Source organism: Caloenas nicobarica, chromosome 4 (genome assembly GCF_036013445.1).
Source record: "Caloenas nicobarica isolate bCalNic1 chromosome 4, bCalNic1.hap1, whole genome shotgun sequence".
Taxonomy (NCBI): Eukaryota; Metazoa; Chordata; class Aves; order Columbiformes; family Columbidae; genus Caloenas; species Caloenas nicobarica.
The window spans coordinates 9,691,214-9,708,393 of NC_088248.1; the positions used below are offsets into that span (position 1 = coordinate 9,691,214).

General features: G+C 38.9%; 1 protein-coding gene across 32 annotated transcripts in view; it reads left to right on the forward strand.

The window, feature by feature from the left end:
• The window catches only part of ANK2 (ankyrin 2), a 370,609-nt gene that overhangs the window by 249,337 nt on the left and 104,092 nt on the right, over nt 1-17,180 (forward strand). For 25 of the 32 annotated variants that reach the window (XM_065633268.1, XM_065633277.1, XM_065633275.1 and 22 more), the window contains 6 exons: nt 1,330-1,515; nt 1,998-2,021; nt 4,164-4,262; nt 5,420-5,518; nt 13,695-13,793; nt 15,871-16,068. In XM_065633268.1, coding sequence (XP_065489340.1) covers nt 1,330-1,515; nt 1,998-2,021; nt 4,164-4,262; nt 5,420-5,518; nt 13,695-13,793; nt 15,871-16,068 — 705 coding nt within the window. The remainder of the gene's footprint in view (nt 1-1,329; nt 1,516-1,997; nt 2,022-4,163; nt 4,263-5,419; nt 5,519-13,694; nt 13,794-15,870; nt 16,069-17,180) is intronic. The other 7 variants (XM_065633265.1, XM_065633274.1, XM_065633283.1 and 4 more) reach the window with 1 other exon arrangement.

The window sequence follows — 17,180 nt, forward strand, 5'->3', positions numbered from 1 at the left end:
TTAAATCAGTTTTCTCACTTTCTGGCTATAGTCAACTCCTTAGTTGTTCCTTCCCACCTAAACATAGAAGACCTTGTATTATTCCCTTCTCTTTACTTTCATTGTCATTCGCCATGCCTCTGGTCACAGGCTCTGTTAGAGAGCTTCTCTGTGCCCCGATAGTTTAGCTGCCCTCTGATCTTGCATGTGGTTACAGCACATATGTTCTTGGGTAGCACACAAGTCGTGGGCTAGATTCAGTTTTATAGTCAGAATAAAAGGTATGGGAGCAGGCGGTACTTCAGCTGAGATAGCAAGTTGTGGGTGTGTGACATTTTGAAGCATTGCCAATCCAGGGCACATGTGAAGGAGCAAGAAAATTTGATAATAATTTTAAAACAAAGCTAAATGTGTGAATAAGAAGTAGATAGATTTTTCTGACTTTGAAGTTCCAAAAAGTACAAATTATCTAATGTTTTCCTGCTTCAAATTAGAATAAAATCCTAAACATGATCTGGCTTTCTTGTGCCGTAGTTCACATGTAACTTAGAATGAGAAGCAACAGCAAATGTGAATGAAGATGTTCTTTCTTTTCCCACAGATATGAGATATTCAGAAACAAGTTCCGTGGATATTTTTTATATCTACCTTGTTCAGACCTCACTAATCCTTACCAAAATGTTGCTGAAAATATGCTTTGTGATCCATTTTAAGACAAGAAATAATTAAGAGAGATACAGTAAAATGATCCTTTGCTTGTACTTGATTTAAAAAAGACTACTTTGAAGTGAAGAAGTGTGCTTCTGACATGTTTGATGTAATATCTGGGTTAAAACATTGCGCTGGTAATGTACCTTTCAAAATTCGGTGTGTGAACAGTGCTGTGCAAATTACTGAAGGTCTATATCCTTCAGTTTCACAGAATCACAGGGTGTTAGGGATTGGAAGGGACCTCAAAAGATCATCCAGTCCAATCCCCCTGCCGGAGCAGGAACACCCAGATGAGGTTACACAGGAAGGTGGCCAGGTGGGTTTGAATGTCTGCAGAGAAGGAGACTCCACAACCTCCCTGGGCAGCCTGTTCCAGTGTCTGTCACCCTCACTGAGAAGAAGTTTCTTCTCAAATTTAAGTGGAACCTCTTGTGTTCCCGTTTGAACCCATTGCCCCTTGTCCTATCATTGGTTGTCACTGAGAAGAGCCTGGCACCATCCTCGTGACACTCACCCTTTACATATTTATAAACATTAATGAGGTCTCCCCTCAGTCTCCTCTTCTCCAAACTAAAGAGATCCAGCTCCCTCAGCTTTTCAAAGCTTTTATTGAGCACATCTTCTTTTCTGCTCTACCAGGATGGTTTCACTCCTCTAGCTGTCGCACTGCAACAAGGACACAACCAGGCGGTGGCCATCCTCCTGGAAAATGACACCAAGGGGAAAGTGAGATTACCCGCTCTGCATATTGCCGCTAGAAAAGACGACACCAAATCAGCAGCACTCCTACTGCAGAACGACCATAACGCTGACGTGCAGTCCAAGGTAACACGATGCTGCCTGAGAGGTAACAGGGTGGCCACGCGGCTGAGAGCCGAAGGGCAACAAGCTTCACTTCCTTAGTCTTAATGTCTAAAGGCAGTGTTATTTTGTGGGGAAAGACAGGTTGCTTGACCAGTATCACCAGTAATATATCTACTTTTGCAGTGTTCAGCTACTCAGTAATTGCAAGTTATGCATTTTTTTTTTGCTTTTTAGTTATACCTCCCATTTCTTTTGTAACCAGCTTTCTTTTCATTATTTGTAAACAAGAAGAGACCTGAGTGGAAGCAGAATCACTGCTTCCCGATTAAATAGGATACTGGTTTATTGCCCACGGGAACATAGGTTGTATTTAAAGTTAATGCATGCTTGAATGGCTTTTCCCATAATTAACAGCATAACTCATTTCAAAAAGCAACATAGTTCTTCGTTTTGCGGCCACTCTTTAATATTTTTCCTCTTTTTCCCAAACCATGCTGCATCAGATGATGGTGAATAGGACGACTGAGGTACCGAGACAAAAAATTTTTAATTACTCTTTCTGTTACTTATGATTATTTTCTCTGCTCTGTGGCAATATTTCTTTATTATTTAGCACTAAAAGTGAAGATATTACTCTTTTTTAATACACAGAAATTTGTGACTAAGCAAACCTATTTTTATTCAGCCTTTATCTTAGAATTTCTTTTTATTTGTGTCACTATTGAAATAAACTTTTGAGAATTCACATTGGTTCAAAGAAGTCTGCAGTGAGTAATGGATCTGAAAGGTTAAAGATGCTTTTCAAGCTCAATTTCGTTAATTATGAAAATGCACTCACTTGGCATAACTAAATTAAGGTGTCTGGCTCAGACAGAGTCATGGTAAAATTCGTTTTCCTTCTTTTACAATAATAAATACAATCAAATCCTCTAAGGTAAAATCTTGTTCAGAGCATCTGCTTATTTTTACCATTGTTCTTATTATGATCTTTTCAATAAAGTTTTGAAAAGTCCTTAAGGGATAGTACATAATCAGAATTTACTTGCAGCAGATAATATTACATTTGTCGTACAGATTCTGGAAATATCAGCTTGCCAGGCACTTCCACTAAAAATCATGTGTCTGATTGGCTAAAACTGTGTTTTCTCCCCGAAAAATTGTTGTAACATTTTAGAAAAAGAATTATTTCCAAGAATGCAGCTGTTATCTGAAGGTCTTTTTTTAAATAATGGAACTTTCTCTGTGAGATGAGGGAATGAACTTTGGATGTAGGCGCACAGGTGGAAGAGCTCCCTGCTCGGGGGACGCGCACATGAGCAAGTTGTCCCCAGGCAGGGGACGATGTGAAGGGACAGGGTGACAGCTGCTCCCTGGCATCTGCCCATGGACCTGCTCTTCACCATGGTAAACGTGAGGGGCCTTCTCTCTCCTCTGGCCAACATGTTACCTCTCAGTGCATTTGTCACCGGGTAAACATGTGTCCGTGAGAAGTTAGTTGTTAACGCAATATACATTAAATCTATAGCTTAACATGGTATCATGTTTGTGCGCCTAATATCCTCAGTAGACATTTCCTTGGTAATTTACCATAGCAACAAGACGATGAATTTAATGAGTGTTTGACTGTACTTTGACCAGGATCACCTGTGAGCCGACAAGGAAGTAAATGGAATTAGGGTAAAATAGTGGGCTGATTGCTGTTTCTTTTGGGAATATAGTTGATTTCAGAGTCCCACATCTGCCTACATTTCTTTATTCTACAAGCAGTTTAAAATCATGATTTGTACACTGAAAGAAATGAAACCTACTTGAAAAAACAGTATAGTGTAGAAGCCAAAAGTTATTTCTCTCTTTCCCTTAACGAACAGTAAGATCTGATCAAATCATTGTAAAGCTCTTCAGGGAAACCTCAAAAGCAAGGTCCTTTCTACTTGAATTAATTATGAAACTAAAAGCTTGCTCTGTGGCCTAGTTTCTGAAAAATTAATCTTTTTTATGTTGTTGTCAAGAAATTCTGTATCTCGTAGCTAGAGCATGTTTCACCTTCTAGTGTTCAAGAGGCAGTAAGTAAATTATATTTTCTCTGATGTTTAGATGTTTAGTTTCTTCACATCCTTTGAAATAAAAATTGTATATAAATATAAGTAATTATGGTTCTTATGCTACTAAGTAGTTTCTCATGAACACCATATTTTGGGGTTACATATTGAATCACCGCTGCTTAAAATAAAAAGGAAATATATTATCAGAATTTCTAATTCTAAGATCAGTAAAATAAGAGTCCAACAACTTTTGTGGTCGTTTAGACAAAAACAGTAAACAGATGCAGCCCAAAAGACCCATGTTGCTTCTGAATTATAATAAGGAAACTTCCTTTTTTTTTCTTTAAGAATGGCTAATAAATTTTATATTTTCTGTCATGAAAGCTACTTTTCTTACTGGCCACTGATTCAGAACACTGAATCGGAGAATGAAAGAATGAAGCACTTTTCATAACCTCCCTTACGAAAAATGCACACTCTGCCTGAAAGAATGTGCTATCTTATAGGTGAACTAGATAAAATTGACATGATACATTTGTTTGCCAGCAGCTTCTAAAACGAAGTTCTAGTTAAGCTGATTATCTTGTATAAATTGATTTCTGTAATGAAGTCTGTTTCCCTTTGTAGAGTGGCTTTACACCTTTGCATATAGCCGCGCACTATGGAAATGTCAATGTGGCAACGCTTCTGCTAAACCGAGGAGCTGCAGTCGATTTCACAGCAAGGGTACGGAGGAAATTTTTTTTGCGTCTTAGTTGTAACGGCCTACGAAAATGGAGTGTTTCTTTGTGTAATTCTTAGTCAAGAGTAAGCAAGCAGCAAAGTAATGCTGAAATTCCATTGTGTTCAAAGATGTCTTTTTTGCAATAATTCAATGCAGCAGAGTCCCTGGGCGTTTAGTAGCGACCTGTATTCCCAGCTGAAGGAAGAAGGCTCTTGTGACTAGCTCCAGAAAGCTGATATTCTCATAATATGTCAACTCACTTTAGCTTTCCCATCAGTTACACATACTCCAGGAATATATGTAGGATTTATTGGCTTCTTTAGTATGCAGGATTCAGTATATGCTATGCTACTGTAATTTGATATTTTCACATATAAATGTATTTTGAAAAAAGCTACACTGCCATTATAGAAATACAACTATAAAACTACTAATTAATCATGACTACTTTTTATGGTGAACAACTGCAGAGATAGATAATATAGCGTACTTGCTGTTGTACGATGCATAGTTTAAAGCACGGCATGTGGTGCCGTGAAAACCTCTGGTAATCTGTGCATCAACATGGCTGCTGGATCATGAGGTTTCTGTTTAATTTTGCATTGCCAGACACTCTTGGAATTACTTTAGGGCTCTGCCTTTCAGACTGGCTTCCTCCTATTGCTGATCTGGAATAACTGCTAATATTACCTCCTTCCCTCACCCAAAGCATTTGCCAGGACTTTCAGCCTAAGCAGGACCTACTCCTTTATGCTATTGGCATTACACTAAGAAGATTCCTTTGTGTCAGAGTGACGCATTTGTGTACTCTGTGTATGTTGCGATGATCTAAATGCATCAGTGTTTTGTGAATATTGACTCATTGGGACTCTGATATATGTTTGTTTATTTGTCTGACTCTGGGACCGTGATGTTTGCTGCTTTGGCAGATGCGCTTCTTTGTTTATTAAAAAATCCCAAACAATGAATAAAGATTTTTGCTTACAAAGGAATTACTAACTCTAGCATATACGGTGTGTGCCTAGCTCTGATGCTCAAGTACATTTTTGTTTATTCTCTACAATGTGATGGTCTCGTTTTTGTGATCCAAACACAAATTCACCACCATTATACACCTTCAAATCCATCATGCTCATTGTTTGTTCTTTTCATGGTGTAGAATGGAATCACCCCACTGCATGTGGCTTCCAAAAGGGGAAACACAAACATGGTGAAGCTCTTGTTGGATCGTGGAGGGCAGATCGATGCCAAAACCAGGGTGAGTGTTTCTATTCCCTGAATATGATGTTGTCCCTTCTTGAGAATGGATTGGGATTTTTTGATTGCTTGTTTTTTCTTTTTTTTTTTTTTTTTCCAAATCAGAGACTGGGAACACCAAGATTCATAGCTAGGAATTCAACTTCAGTAATTGTGTCTTGTTCTCTGTTCTTAAAGTTAGACATTAGATGCAGCTGTTATAAATCACACACACACACTCTCAAAAAAAAAAAAAAAAAAAAAAGATTCAGCTGAACACAGCTCCAAAATGTCAAAACGTTGCCTCCTCACAAGTGTACTCTTTTCGAAACTTGGACTAAATTTAAATTGTGACTCCAAAAATAATTTGTAAAGAAATTTTTGTATCTTTTTTTTTAAATTCAAAATCCTACCTTTAGTTTTCTGGTTGTTATTTGTTTTATGTAGACTGCTTTCTATTGAATAAGACTAAAGAATGGCAAGTATTAGTGATAGTAGGAGGCAGAAATACTATTTCCTTCCATCTCCTGCATAATCTACCTACGTCATACAAGAAGAAGCTGATGAAACTCTGATCTTGCTGAGGAAATAAGCCCATTAGTTGGTCCAACGTTATGTGACAGAACAAGCATCTTGCACAGCAGTGGGAAGTGGGGGATCTGGACTCAGCTAAGCCTTTCAGTCCCCTGAGTCCTGAATGTCTGTGCCAGTCATATCATGCCTAATGAAACCTGCCCTTGTGGGCTGCCCATCACTTTTTACTGGGCTCAGTCCTGGGGACACAGTAACCTCCTCTGTGCAGCAGCAAATCACCTCTTCCACAGGCTAACAACAGAGAATTAGGTGACTCTCCATGGCTTCCTCCTCCCAAGTTGTCCTGTTGAAATGTCACACCAATACTTTGCACTATTTTGCCAGTCGATTTATATGGGCAGAGTTAATTATTTAAAATTGGATTTCGGAGTCATCCAGGAAAATGTGGTCATCTATGCAAATTGAACTCCACAGGACTCATTCTTGAAAGCTGCTGGTTTTAAGCACTGATCTGCAAAATTGTGTCTCCAAGTAACAGAGGATGTTTCAGAGCTGGACATAAGAGTTCCAAACTAAAACAATATAGTTTTTGTTTAATGAGGTGGAAAGATAGGGATACTCTATGCAACTGCCCTTGTGGTTGATTCAACCTCTGCAGTTACTTTGCTATTAATTTCATCAACCATTTGTTGCTTCATAAGCAAGGAAGACAATTGTGATTATCATGTAGCTCTATATGTGATTATGATTTTGATTTCTGATTATTTATGAAATTATGTCTCTTGCTTTTTTTTTTTTTTTCCCCTAATTTATCTACTGATGATGGAAAATGCTACCTCTCATGAAGGTGTGCAGTAAATCATCCCTGGTTAAATTCTCCACAATAAGTGCCTAAAATCTCATAGTAAAGAGGCTTCTAAATGGTAGTAATATACTGCAGTCAGTATATTCCACATACTCATAAGCACCGTAGTCATACAGAAATGGTCCGTTTGGCCTGTGGAATGACAATATCGAATTCACCCATCTCCTGTTCAGTACTTGGATGTTCGTTTTGGACAAGCTGGCCCAGATGACTGTAAAGGATATCTTGGATTTTAAGAGGTCAAGGTGTATTCTGTTCCCTGCTCACCCAGAAAGATTGATGTGCAGTTGTGAACGAAACTGAAAGAACAGGACTTTGCCCAGCGTAGGTGGAAGGTGCTAATTTTAGAGTCTTCTCATTGTCGTGGCTTCCTGCCCTTTGTCAGCTGCTACATTAACTCAAAAACTGTCAGCACAAAGGTATCAGTGAAAACCCATAAAGGTATCCTAGAGCACATCTATCCCAGTTTGCACGGGCTCAGCAGCTTCGTCTTGCTTTCACCTCCTGCCTCCTCCCTGCTCAAAGCCCACGGTGCTGGTCGGCTGCGTGTCCTTCACGGTGGGGGAGATTCCAGAGCTTTGGCTTTGCTGTCAGTCTCTCCGTGGCGTGATCTCGTCTTCATGCCAACTGTTTATATAGTCTCGGTGTCTTTTTCTTTCCCCTTTGCTTTGTCCGCATGCCTTGTGTGCTTTGCTATGGCCGTGAGTATGTAGGGTATGGAAGAGGTAGGTTGTGTGTTGCATGCCGTGCATACGTGTGTTTTGTAGTGCAAAGGAAAGACTTGCGCCTCTGCCTCCTTGGTACTAACATGCTTGCCTTTCCATACATGCCTCTTCATTCTCCTGAGGAACACCCGCATTCTTCCAGTAGGCCAGATTCACTGAAAAACAGTGGAATTAAGTGTACTAGGATATTTCATTGCTGGGCAGCTTGGGCTTTTCTTCTTGGTCTCAATACCATATTAAAAACCCCACCTCTTTTGTTAAAAAAGTACTCATTGCTTTCATTCAGTTTATTTTTATCTTGCTTTATTACCTGACATCTGATGCATAAATTAAGATACAAAAACTTATTTTAACAGATTTTCAGTGAGCCTCAGTACTTTAATTTTGCCTAGTTAATATGTGAAATCTTTTTATGCTTGAAAATGGTCGACTGGAACGATCTATTAGGAGCCCTTGTATTGTCTAAAAGAAAAGAAATCAAAACGTACATTCTTCCAAGGAAGTAAATTATTAATGTGTCCTGCTGTTCCATAGTTAATGTTGCATGTCAGAGGAAAGTCCTTCTTAGTGCAGGAATTAAATATTTTTATGTTCTATACTTTTCAAAATGTATTTGCTGAATTTGGCATTTCTGACTAGAGTATAAAGATGTAGAATTGCAAGTAAATCTGCTTGCTACATTTATATATTTTAATATAAAATTTTACTTAAATTTTGGGGGTTTTACCATTTTTCTCAGCAAACTACTAAATAACTTTTTAAAAAGCAGAATCTCGTTTCTCTTTTATATTGTGTCTGAGGCAAAAATATAAACTCCATTCACAATTATATTAGTAGTGTACTTTTGGTACTATCTGTCATATCTACTTTCGTGCTATTTGTATTTACATACAAGCCTCATCTGGAGCTTTGTTTGCTAAATGATTAATGAGTAAAATTTCTTATGCTAAAACTTCTAATATTTAAAAGTTTACCTGAATAAGAACTTCAGTGTTTATTTAAAATTTAAGAATTTAGCTAAACTGCTGACCAATGAAGTTTGGTTTCAGAAGCAATTGTGCAAACTGTGGCTAGGAATCAGTATGCAGAAACTTAGTCTCTAAAAGATGGCTGAAAGTTCAATTTATGATTAAATCGGTGACATGTGGTCAAGAGTAATGTGGCACTTATCAATTCTCACTTTGAGAGAAGGAAAGCACTTATAGCCTTTCTGAAACATAGTAAAGATTATTACAGGGAGAGTTATTTTAAGCATTTAAAGCTAGAGCAATGTCAGCACAACCAAAATAGATGTATTTCTATTAAATATATGAAAATTCTGATATAGTGGAATAGTAACAGTCAGGATGTTCTGTCACTGACTACTAAATGGTTTTAGCAGTATTCCTTATGAATGCAGTTTTTGTAATATCTCTATTTGTATAATCTCTCTGTAGAAAATGTATAGGAAAGAAGGACAAGAATGTGAGGCTTTTTTAGTTTTTGTTTGCTTTTTTACTTTTAAAATACAGTCTTATTCACAGGCACTTGACACCTTACTGGTGTTTGCATTGTTGTGTGACTATGCAAACACCCCTAGGAGTTGGGGAGCAACACATTCACCTGTCTCAGATGCTGAAGTTGTCACACATTTGTGTTTTTTCTATTGAATCTCGCCAAGATTGAAATTAAATTTTTCTTGCTCTGAGACTTTTCTTTAGAATCCTCTTGCAGGCTCTTGTCCAGAATATTTACAGTTGAAAAAAAATTGCTGGAATGAAACAGAGCATCCAGTCTTGGAATGGAAAGCTTATTGTGTGGGAAAGTAAACACGTTGTGTGCCTGGAGCGTGGCAGCTGGAGCTGGAGAGGGGAGTAGATGTGCTGATGGTGGGGGGAAAGTCTGGTGTGACATTTGGGTTGGAGAAGGGCCACAGAAAAGAAAGGAGGCCCAGCTGGAGCTGAAAGAAGTGGACAGTCGGTCCCAGAGATGTATGATGCCAGTGGGAAAAGCTTCCTTTTCCCACTGGCCATGGGAGGTGGAACTTGGATTATTTATTTTTTGTGGTGAATGAGCTTCAGACACCCCTTAATGCTCATTCTGGGAACCTATTGAGATTTATTTGTAATAGTGTCTTCTTTTGTAAATATGCAGCCTGACAGAACAGGAATGGCTCTCTGCTGTTACCACATATAGTGGGTTTCCCACCATAAAGCCATTGTAGCAGGATCCTAACACTGTCTTGGCTCTACACTGTGCTCAGGGTGTTTTTTCCTGCAGTAATGCTGCTGTGACATATTCTCCTAGTCTTCACACATGCACAGAGCACTAATCATTCATTGGCAGTTTTTGCCATTCCTAAAGCAATGTCAGATTATAAATATCTAGTCACAATGCAGATATTGATTATAAAAAATGGAGTGGATTCATATAATGTTTACAAGGGAGGGGCAAGGAATGTTGTGCAGATTATCTAAGCAAGCTATATAAATAGCGACTCTTATTTAGAATTATTTAAGTTAACATCTTATTACTTGAGCAAATACATGGGAGTTTTTTTGCTGTATTTTAAAAATTTGTACTTTGAATGGCATATCTGCAGGAATACTTTAGAGTGTGTTTAATTATGTCAAGACTCTGAGAGCTTAGAGTCAAGGGAGACACTTGCTGTGTTCATTTTTAAAGAGATGAGGTTTAGTAGTAATGAAAAATGAAAAAGGTCTTTATTTGTCAAGGAAATTTAGAAGATTTTGCATGTCTAACATACAGAATACTAAAATTTTGCTTTATCCTCATAAAAATGAGAATATGCAACTGCAGTTTAGAAGAATTCAGTAATTTGGCCTTTGCTCATGTGCTCTCATCCGTCTTCATTCGAATGAGCACTGGACAGTACACAACTGTCCTTCTGTTAAGATACTACCCAAATAATTTCCAATTAAGAATTTCTCATAAGCACAGCTGCTTTTTATCTCAGTTGCTCTGGTAAGCTGAGGTAAAGCATTTTAATCACGGCAAAATGACCTGATAATTTATCTTTCTGAGCCCTGCAGTTAGGAGTCATGCACGGAATTCGGAATGAATTTTGCAGGTTAAAAAATGACCAGCGATTGATTTTCAAGAAAAAAAGGCAAAAGTTTACCTTCTATTTGACAATCTTCTAAGAGGAAATTAGGAGTGATGGAATTTCCTGGCTTCCATACATACAGAGAGGATCGTAGTGTCATTTCTAACAGTGACCCACCTGTTCGTTACATTGCGAAGTGTGCACCAGGCGAGTACCGCATATGGGAAGAGCAGAATACTAGGTGCAGAATGTTATTTGGACGATGAAAACATATAGCTCACCATTATGCATTATTTGGGATGAGGAGATAAATATTGGACTTCTCTAAAATATAAATACGTTGAATTTCCAGTCTTCCAGCATGGCAGCCTTTATGCTCATGGGAAATCCATTATCTGTGCTTCAAGTCTGTGTCTCTTCGACCCAGTGTTGCATGTCTTGTCAAATGATGTGTTTGATATTTTCGTCAGCCTGTGTTCTTCAATTTATGTGGTGTACGAGTTAGTAACAGAATGATTTAAAAGATATGTAGGCAGAGTCCTGCAATAGATTTCAGAGCACCGATGTTCATTGCGAATAGATAATGGTACAAAAGAGGACTAGTTTGGTACACCAGTGTGTCTCTTGTTGTTGGCTAGTGTCAGTTTGTCCTCATTGTATTATGTACTAATCCTTTTACTGCAACAGCTCTTCCTTTTCACTCTCCTTCATCTTTGAAGTAAACAGAAGCAAAAATAGAATCTACAGTATTAAATATACAAAAATTTTAAAATATACATGCTGTTTTCCCCAGGGCAGAAAGAGGAAAGTGTTATATGGGAAGGCTGCAGAGATAGGAAATGGTGATGCATTTATAAAAACTGTGACAGGATAGGATAGATATAAAATTTTGGTCTCTACTTTTATAGGGAATTATAGATAAGAACAGAGGAGAAATCATGCTTTTAAACAGTTTCGTTCCGATTATTATGAAAGCTGGCTTTTCTTGTGGAGCTGATGTGTTTCTTAGCTTGTACTGTTCTTTTTTTCTCCCACTGGGGATTTGCCTTGTTTTTTTTCAAGAGTTCACACAATTCTACCTTTCTTTTGCTGTTCTGTTGAATAGAATAACATCACAGTCACTGTGCAGATAAGGAAAGTGAACTTCCTACATTGATTAAAAATATGGAGCACAAAATGCCAGAAACCGGAAAGAAATACCAAATAAATACCTTTCCTAGAAATACATTTGAGATACATTCTCACCTTGTGACGCTAATGGGAAGTATGTGTATGAATCCCTTTGGCAGCAAGATGGAAATAAACCTCTGTTGTGCATTTACAGACTTGATTTAGGATATCTGAAAAAAACAGATAAGCTAGTTATACCCAATTCCTTTACACTGACGTGATCTGCCGGTTGCTGGACAGCTTTGAATTCTGTTTGTGGGCTTGATCTTGCATCTGTTGAATTTCATTGCAAAGCTTCCATGGGATTTAGTGATGCCTCTGAGATAGTGAGTGTCAGGGCACACCTAGCACCTTCACATGATACTGAAAAATCTCTGGAAACAGTAGATAAATGAGAAAAATTCCTCCCCGCAGACTTCGGTTCGTTGCTGAGGTGGAGCTTTGTGCTCTGCTAACTCAGGAAGGTGCTCTGTGCTTTTGAAACTGAGGATGAGGGAGGATCTAGTTCTTGGAACTATCATATGTAAAGTATTAAAGTGTAGCCAAAATGATGTTGCAATTGCAATGGCACTGGGCAATCTAGAGCTACTTTTAATTGAACTGTTAGTAGTAGAAGTAAAAATACAATGATATAGACTTCCTCCAAACTCCAGCAAGGCAAACAGTGCATCTGTGTATGAAGCAGGGTCACTAATTTGTACTTAAGGCCATGCTATTGTATTTTTGCTACTTTTTTATCCTGTAAGTAATAGATCTACCTCAGACCAGTATATTCATCTTTTAATCATGCTGTTACTGGATTCTTTCAGAAAGCCCCATAGAGCAATAGCATCTACCTCATCAAAGATAAGCAGTGTGTCTCAAACAGAGAAGGCTTTTCTTGTGATTAAAAGCTATTACCATTTCACCTTTATAAACCTGTCTCTATTGAACGAGGATTGATGAATTGTCTGAGTGCATGCTTGAACAGTATCAAGGTCAAATGAGATGAAAACTTGCATTTCTATACCTTATGATTTTTCTTTTTTCTGTCATTCAGCACTAATATTCTTTTCCAACCATTTTTCTTGCTTCATATTTCCTGTGTTCTTATGCATAAAATCAAAACTGTAGCAGAATTACCTAGAATGCATTCTCCTATCTAAATGTTTCATTGACACATCTTTTGCTACCACTTCTGTGACCATTACTGAGCAGCCTGAGCAAGTCTCATGCTATAAGGTGGTGTTCCGCAATGGAAAAAATATTGTGAAGTTGGTGCTCTCACAGCAATTTTAGCAAAGAATTGTTAGCTTTCTGTTTGCCACTCAATCTCAGAAACGAAAAGTTTTGTTCTGTTTGTTTCTCTCTGTTTTAAAATCTTCTTTCTCCTGCTGCCTGTTTAATAACAAAACAAACAAACAAACAAAAAAACCTCACAAATAAATTCTAGAGTAAATTTTCTAGCATGGACCTTTCTTGTTTCATCCCTGCATCAAAAGAAATCCAAATGACCAGAGGTGATTAACGGAGCAGCCTTGGCCCAGCATGCATTATTCAGGGAGAGGCAATACAATCTTAAAGCCATGCAGAGGAGAAAGAGGGGAGGAGGCAATGCATGCTCACGTTATCCTCTTTGATAAAAGATTTCAACACACAGTGGGCTTCCTCTCTGAAAAGGTAACCTTAAAGTGTCCTTTACTGGTGCAAGTAAGAATAGGGATGAAACTTCATGTTGTAGCACCAGCTGCAGTTAGGAGTCCCCAAAATAAACTTTTTTACATACTTGTGGGGCTGCATTCCTGGAAGGGTGTTCCTCAGCATGCCAGGATGGACAGCTGGGGATGTGCTAATTTGTTTTCTCTCATTTTACTTCAAGGATGGACTCACCCCTCTCCACTGTGCTGCAAGAAGTGGACATGACCAAGTTGTGGAGCTGCTTCTGGAACGAGGTGCCCCACTGCTTGCAAGGACCAAGGTATGTGTCTTGCTAGGATATGTTAACAGCTCTTTGTAACTTGCCGCAGAATTTTTAATGTCACTGAAAGGACGAAGAAGAAGACAGGAACTTTTCTGTTCTCCCAAAGGAAATGTATTAATGGCTAAATGATCCAAAAGTAAGGTTTTGGTTATATAATTAGGGACTATCCTTTCCAAATATATATGAAACAGTATACACTTCTTTGCCCTTCTCTCTAATATCAGACTAAACATATGATATACAGTGCCACTGCAAGCACTTCACTTTTGGGGCTTCCTGAGACCATCGAGCACAGAGATGGGAAATCTGGGTCAGTGACTCCTAAGAGATGATTCCTGGTACATATTTTCTCATTCTTCATATAAGCTAACTAGGACCTGTGACTTGGAGCTTCTCTATGGGGCTATTTCAGACTTGGAAAATTAAGTTTAAGTGTGGCCTTACTGATTTCTCAAGAGTGTGCATCTTAGATCAATGCATTTCCTACGTCACTTTTGTGAAACCAGTGAGAGAAAGATACTTGCAGTATAATAGCAAACCCCACTGAGTAGCACTTTATATCACAAAGGTAGCTGGTATCATGAGGGGGAAAACAGTGGTACAGAGTATTACAAATATGCTTGAGGTCTCCTGAAAGATCAGGAGGGACAATTTAAGTATTGATTTCAGCCCATTGTACTGTTTACTCAACCCCATTCCCTCGAACACAGTTCAAAACAATGGCAATTAGCATATTCTGACCCATAGTTATCCTTTTTGGAAGCTTGAGATTTTTTTCTCTTTATAGTCTTCAGGAGGTTTTAGCACTGGGTTGCACGCATATCAGCCACATCAAATAAGGATGTGCTCAAGCTATGCATCCCTGATAGCACCAAGTAGTCCCTGTCCTCTGTTTTTACAGGAGGGATCCACAGGGAGATGGGAAGCGTAAGGAAAAGATTCCTTGTAGCTTCACCGATTCCTTTGGTGGGAGAAGATGGTTAGGTGAACCCCATCTGACAACAGCCTCACTTCACTAAGAGGCTCAGAAGAACAGACCCTGCCACGTATACTCTGCACACTTCAGGCAGGATTCCCAGATGTTGCCATTCAGAGGCAGATGTTGCCAGTAAGGACAAAATATCAGCATTGCCCGGCAGCATCTGGACATCCCCACTGTGTGGAGAATTGAGCAAAGCAGAACTGGCCAGTGAATAATCCCCGACTTCCAGGCAACAAATAAACAGTCAGTTTGATCACACCAACTCAGCTACCTGTTCAAGCCTATATGTTATAGCCCAGAACACAATGCTTTTAAAATTATCTTATTGCATGTAAAATGAACCTAGATTTAAAAGTAACTTCCTTTGCTAACTTTCAAATGAAAAGGTGGTTCCAAACTGGAGGCAGTCAAATTTTTAAATATTAAAACTACTTTTTTTTGTTGTTTTTCTGTAAACAAGTTGCTATAAATATTAATAGCAACAATTCTCTTTCCTTTTAATTGTCTGCCTTCCATGGACTTCGATATTTATGAAAAGATCTATTAAAGCCAGAAAGGGCTATAAAACTCCCACTTCCACTGCCCTTCAAGTGTTGTGGTTTGAACAAAAGGTCCAGCCATGCTGGAGGTTGAAAGTATCATTTCCCAAGAAGCTCAGGGGTCAGGTTTTACCAATATAGTTTGGTTTTTTGTTGAGCACTTAAAAAAATATAAGTTCCTTAATAAACATGGTGATGGGTAAGTAGGTGCTTTTCCTCTAATTAACACACAACCTATGTTTGTGTTATGATTAATATCCTTAGAACTGTCTTTTAAGGTCAAGATATGTTTTATTAAATATTAAATCATGGGAAAGACTCTTAGATTCTTTTGCTTTGATTGATTTCTCATTCTAGTTATTTATATGATGTTTCTCTAAACTTCCCTACATTTGCTGGAACAGAAAGGGTGACTGAGGGTGTCCATAGCTCAGATGCAGCTCTATTTCCCTGATGGGGGTACTCTGCAAACTCACGATGGCTTCCTTCTAGTGTTTGCCATTATCTAAGCGAGAGGTACTAGAACTTACTGTTCTGTTTGCTTTTGCCACAGAATGGACTCTCTCCACTTCACATGGCGGCCCAGGGGGACCACGTGGAATGCGTCAAACATCTACTGCAGCACAAAGCTCCCGTGGACGACGTCACGCTGGATTACCTGACCGCCCTCCACGTGGCTGCACACTGTGGTCACTACCGTGTCACCAAACTCCTTCTGGACAAGAGAGCAAATCCCAATGCTCGTGCCCTGGTAAACCTGTCCCACCTGTGTCATGTAACAAAGGGCAGATGAGTAGCTCTTGCCAGCACAGCTAAGTGAAAACTCTCTCAACGAACTCCAGCAAGCTTAAGTAGTTGCAGTCCCAACAGGGGTTGTCACACCTGCTGGTTACCAGTATTGTATCTCGCATCATTAGGCCTAGTCATGGACCATGTCCCATGGCAAGTGGCTGTAGTATCAGGTCTGGAAGCTCTACACAGTTCCTAAAATCAGAGCCAATTCTAGTTGATGCTAATTTATGCATTGCCATTTTATTGCATTGATAGTTCAGTTTTCCATACTGTGTGATATGATACACAAATAATTTTTAAGCTTTTGGCTGAATCAGTAAGCTAATTGGCATGGAGAAAATATATGAAAAAGCTAGTATTTCTGTATTTATCAAATTATGACATTCCCCTCTATTAGGTGCCACTATTCTTCCTTTTTAAAAAACAGTTCTGATGCTTACAGGAAAACAGGTATGAGTTCTTTCACTCATTGATCAGACCATTATTTCCAAACTGAGGGAAAAACATCACATTTGGCTTTGATAGCATATAAAGCTTTCAAGAGTCTTTATTCTATCCAAGCCCAGACAAGATTCCAGTTTTCTCTAATAGGAAGTGCCCCCCATGAACTGTTAGCTGGATGGACGTTAAAATACCGATATATTACAGTCACTGTGGGAAAGAGACTGTGCACACTTGAGATACTTGTGCATGGCAAGAAGTCTGCCGTTGCCTGCTGTATTCGGTGCTTCCACAGAACTTTCCCACAGGCCACTCGGATGTCCTCCCCAGCTTCTTGCCTTCAGGATGGCCCTTTGTTTTCCTGTGAAGGCTCCCCCTGTCCCTCTCTTCCCTTACTTCCTTGCAACTGTCTTTTTATTGACCGATTTTCTTCTGCCCTCTCATTTTTCTTGGCCTTTCTCTACGCACAAATCCCGTAATCCCTCTTGCTTCCTATTCTTATGCTTTTCTTGTTTTATCTTTCTCAGTATCATGTTCACTCGGTTGGTCTTTTTCAATGCTGTTTTCACCCTTCTTTTTCTTTCCAGCCTCCTGATTATCTTTAGCTGTACTTTCCTCAACTACCCACAC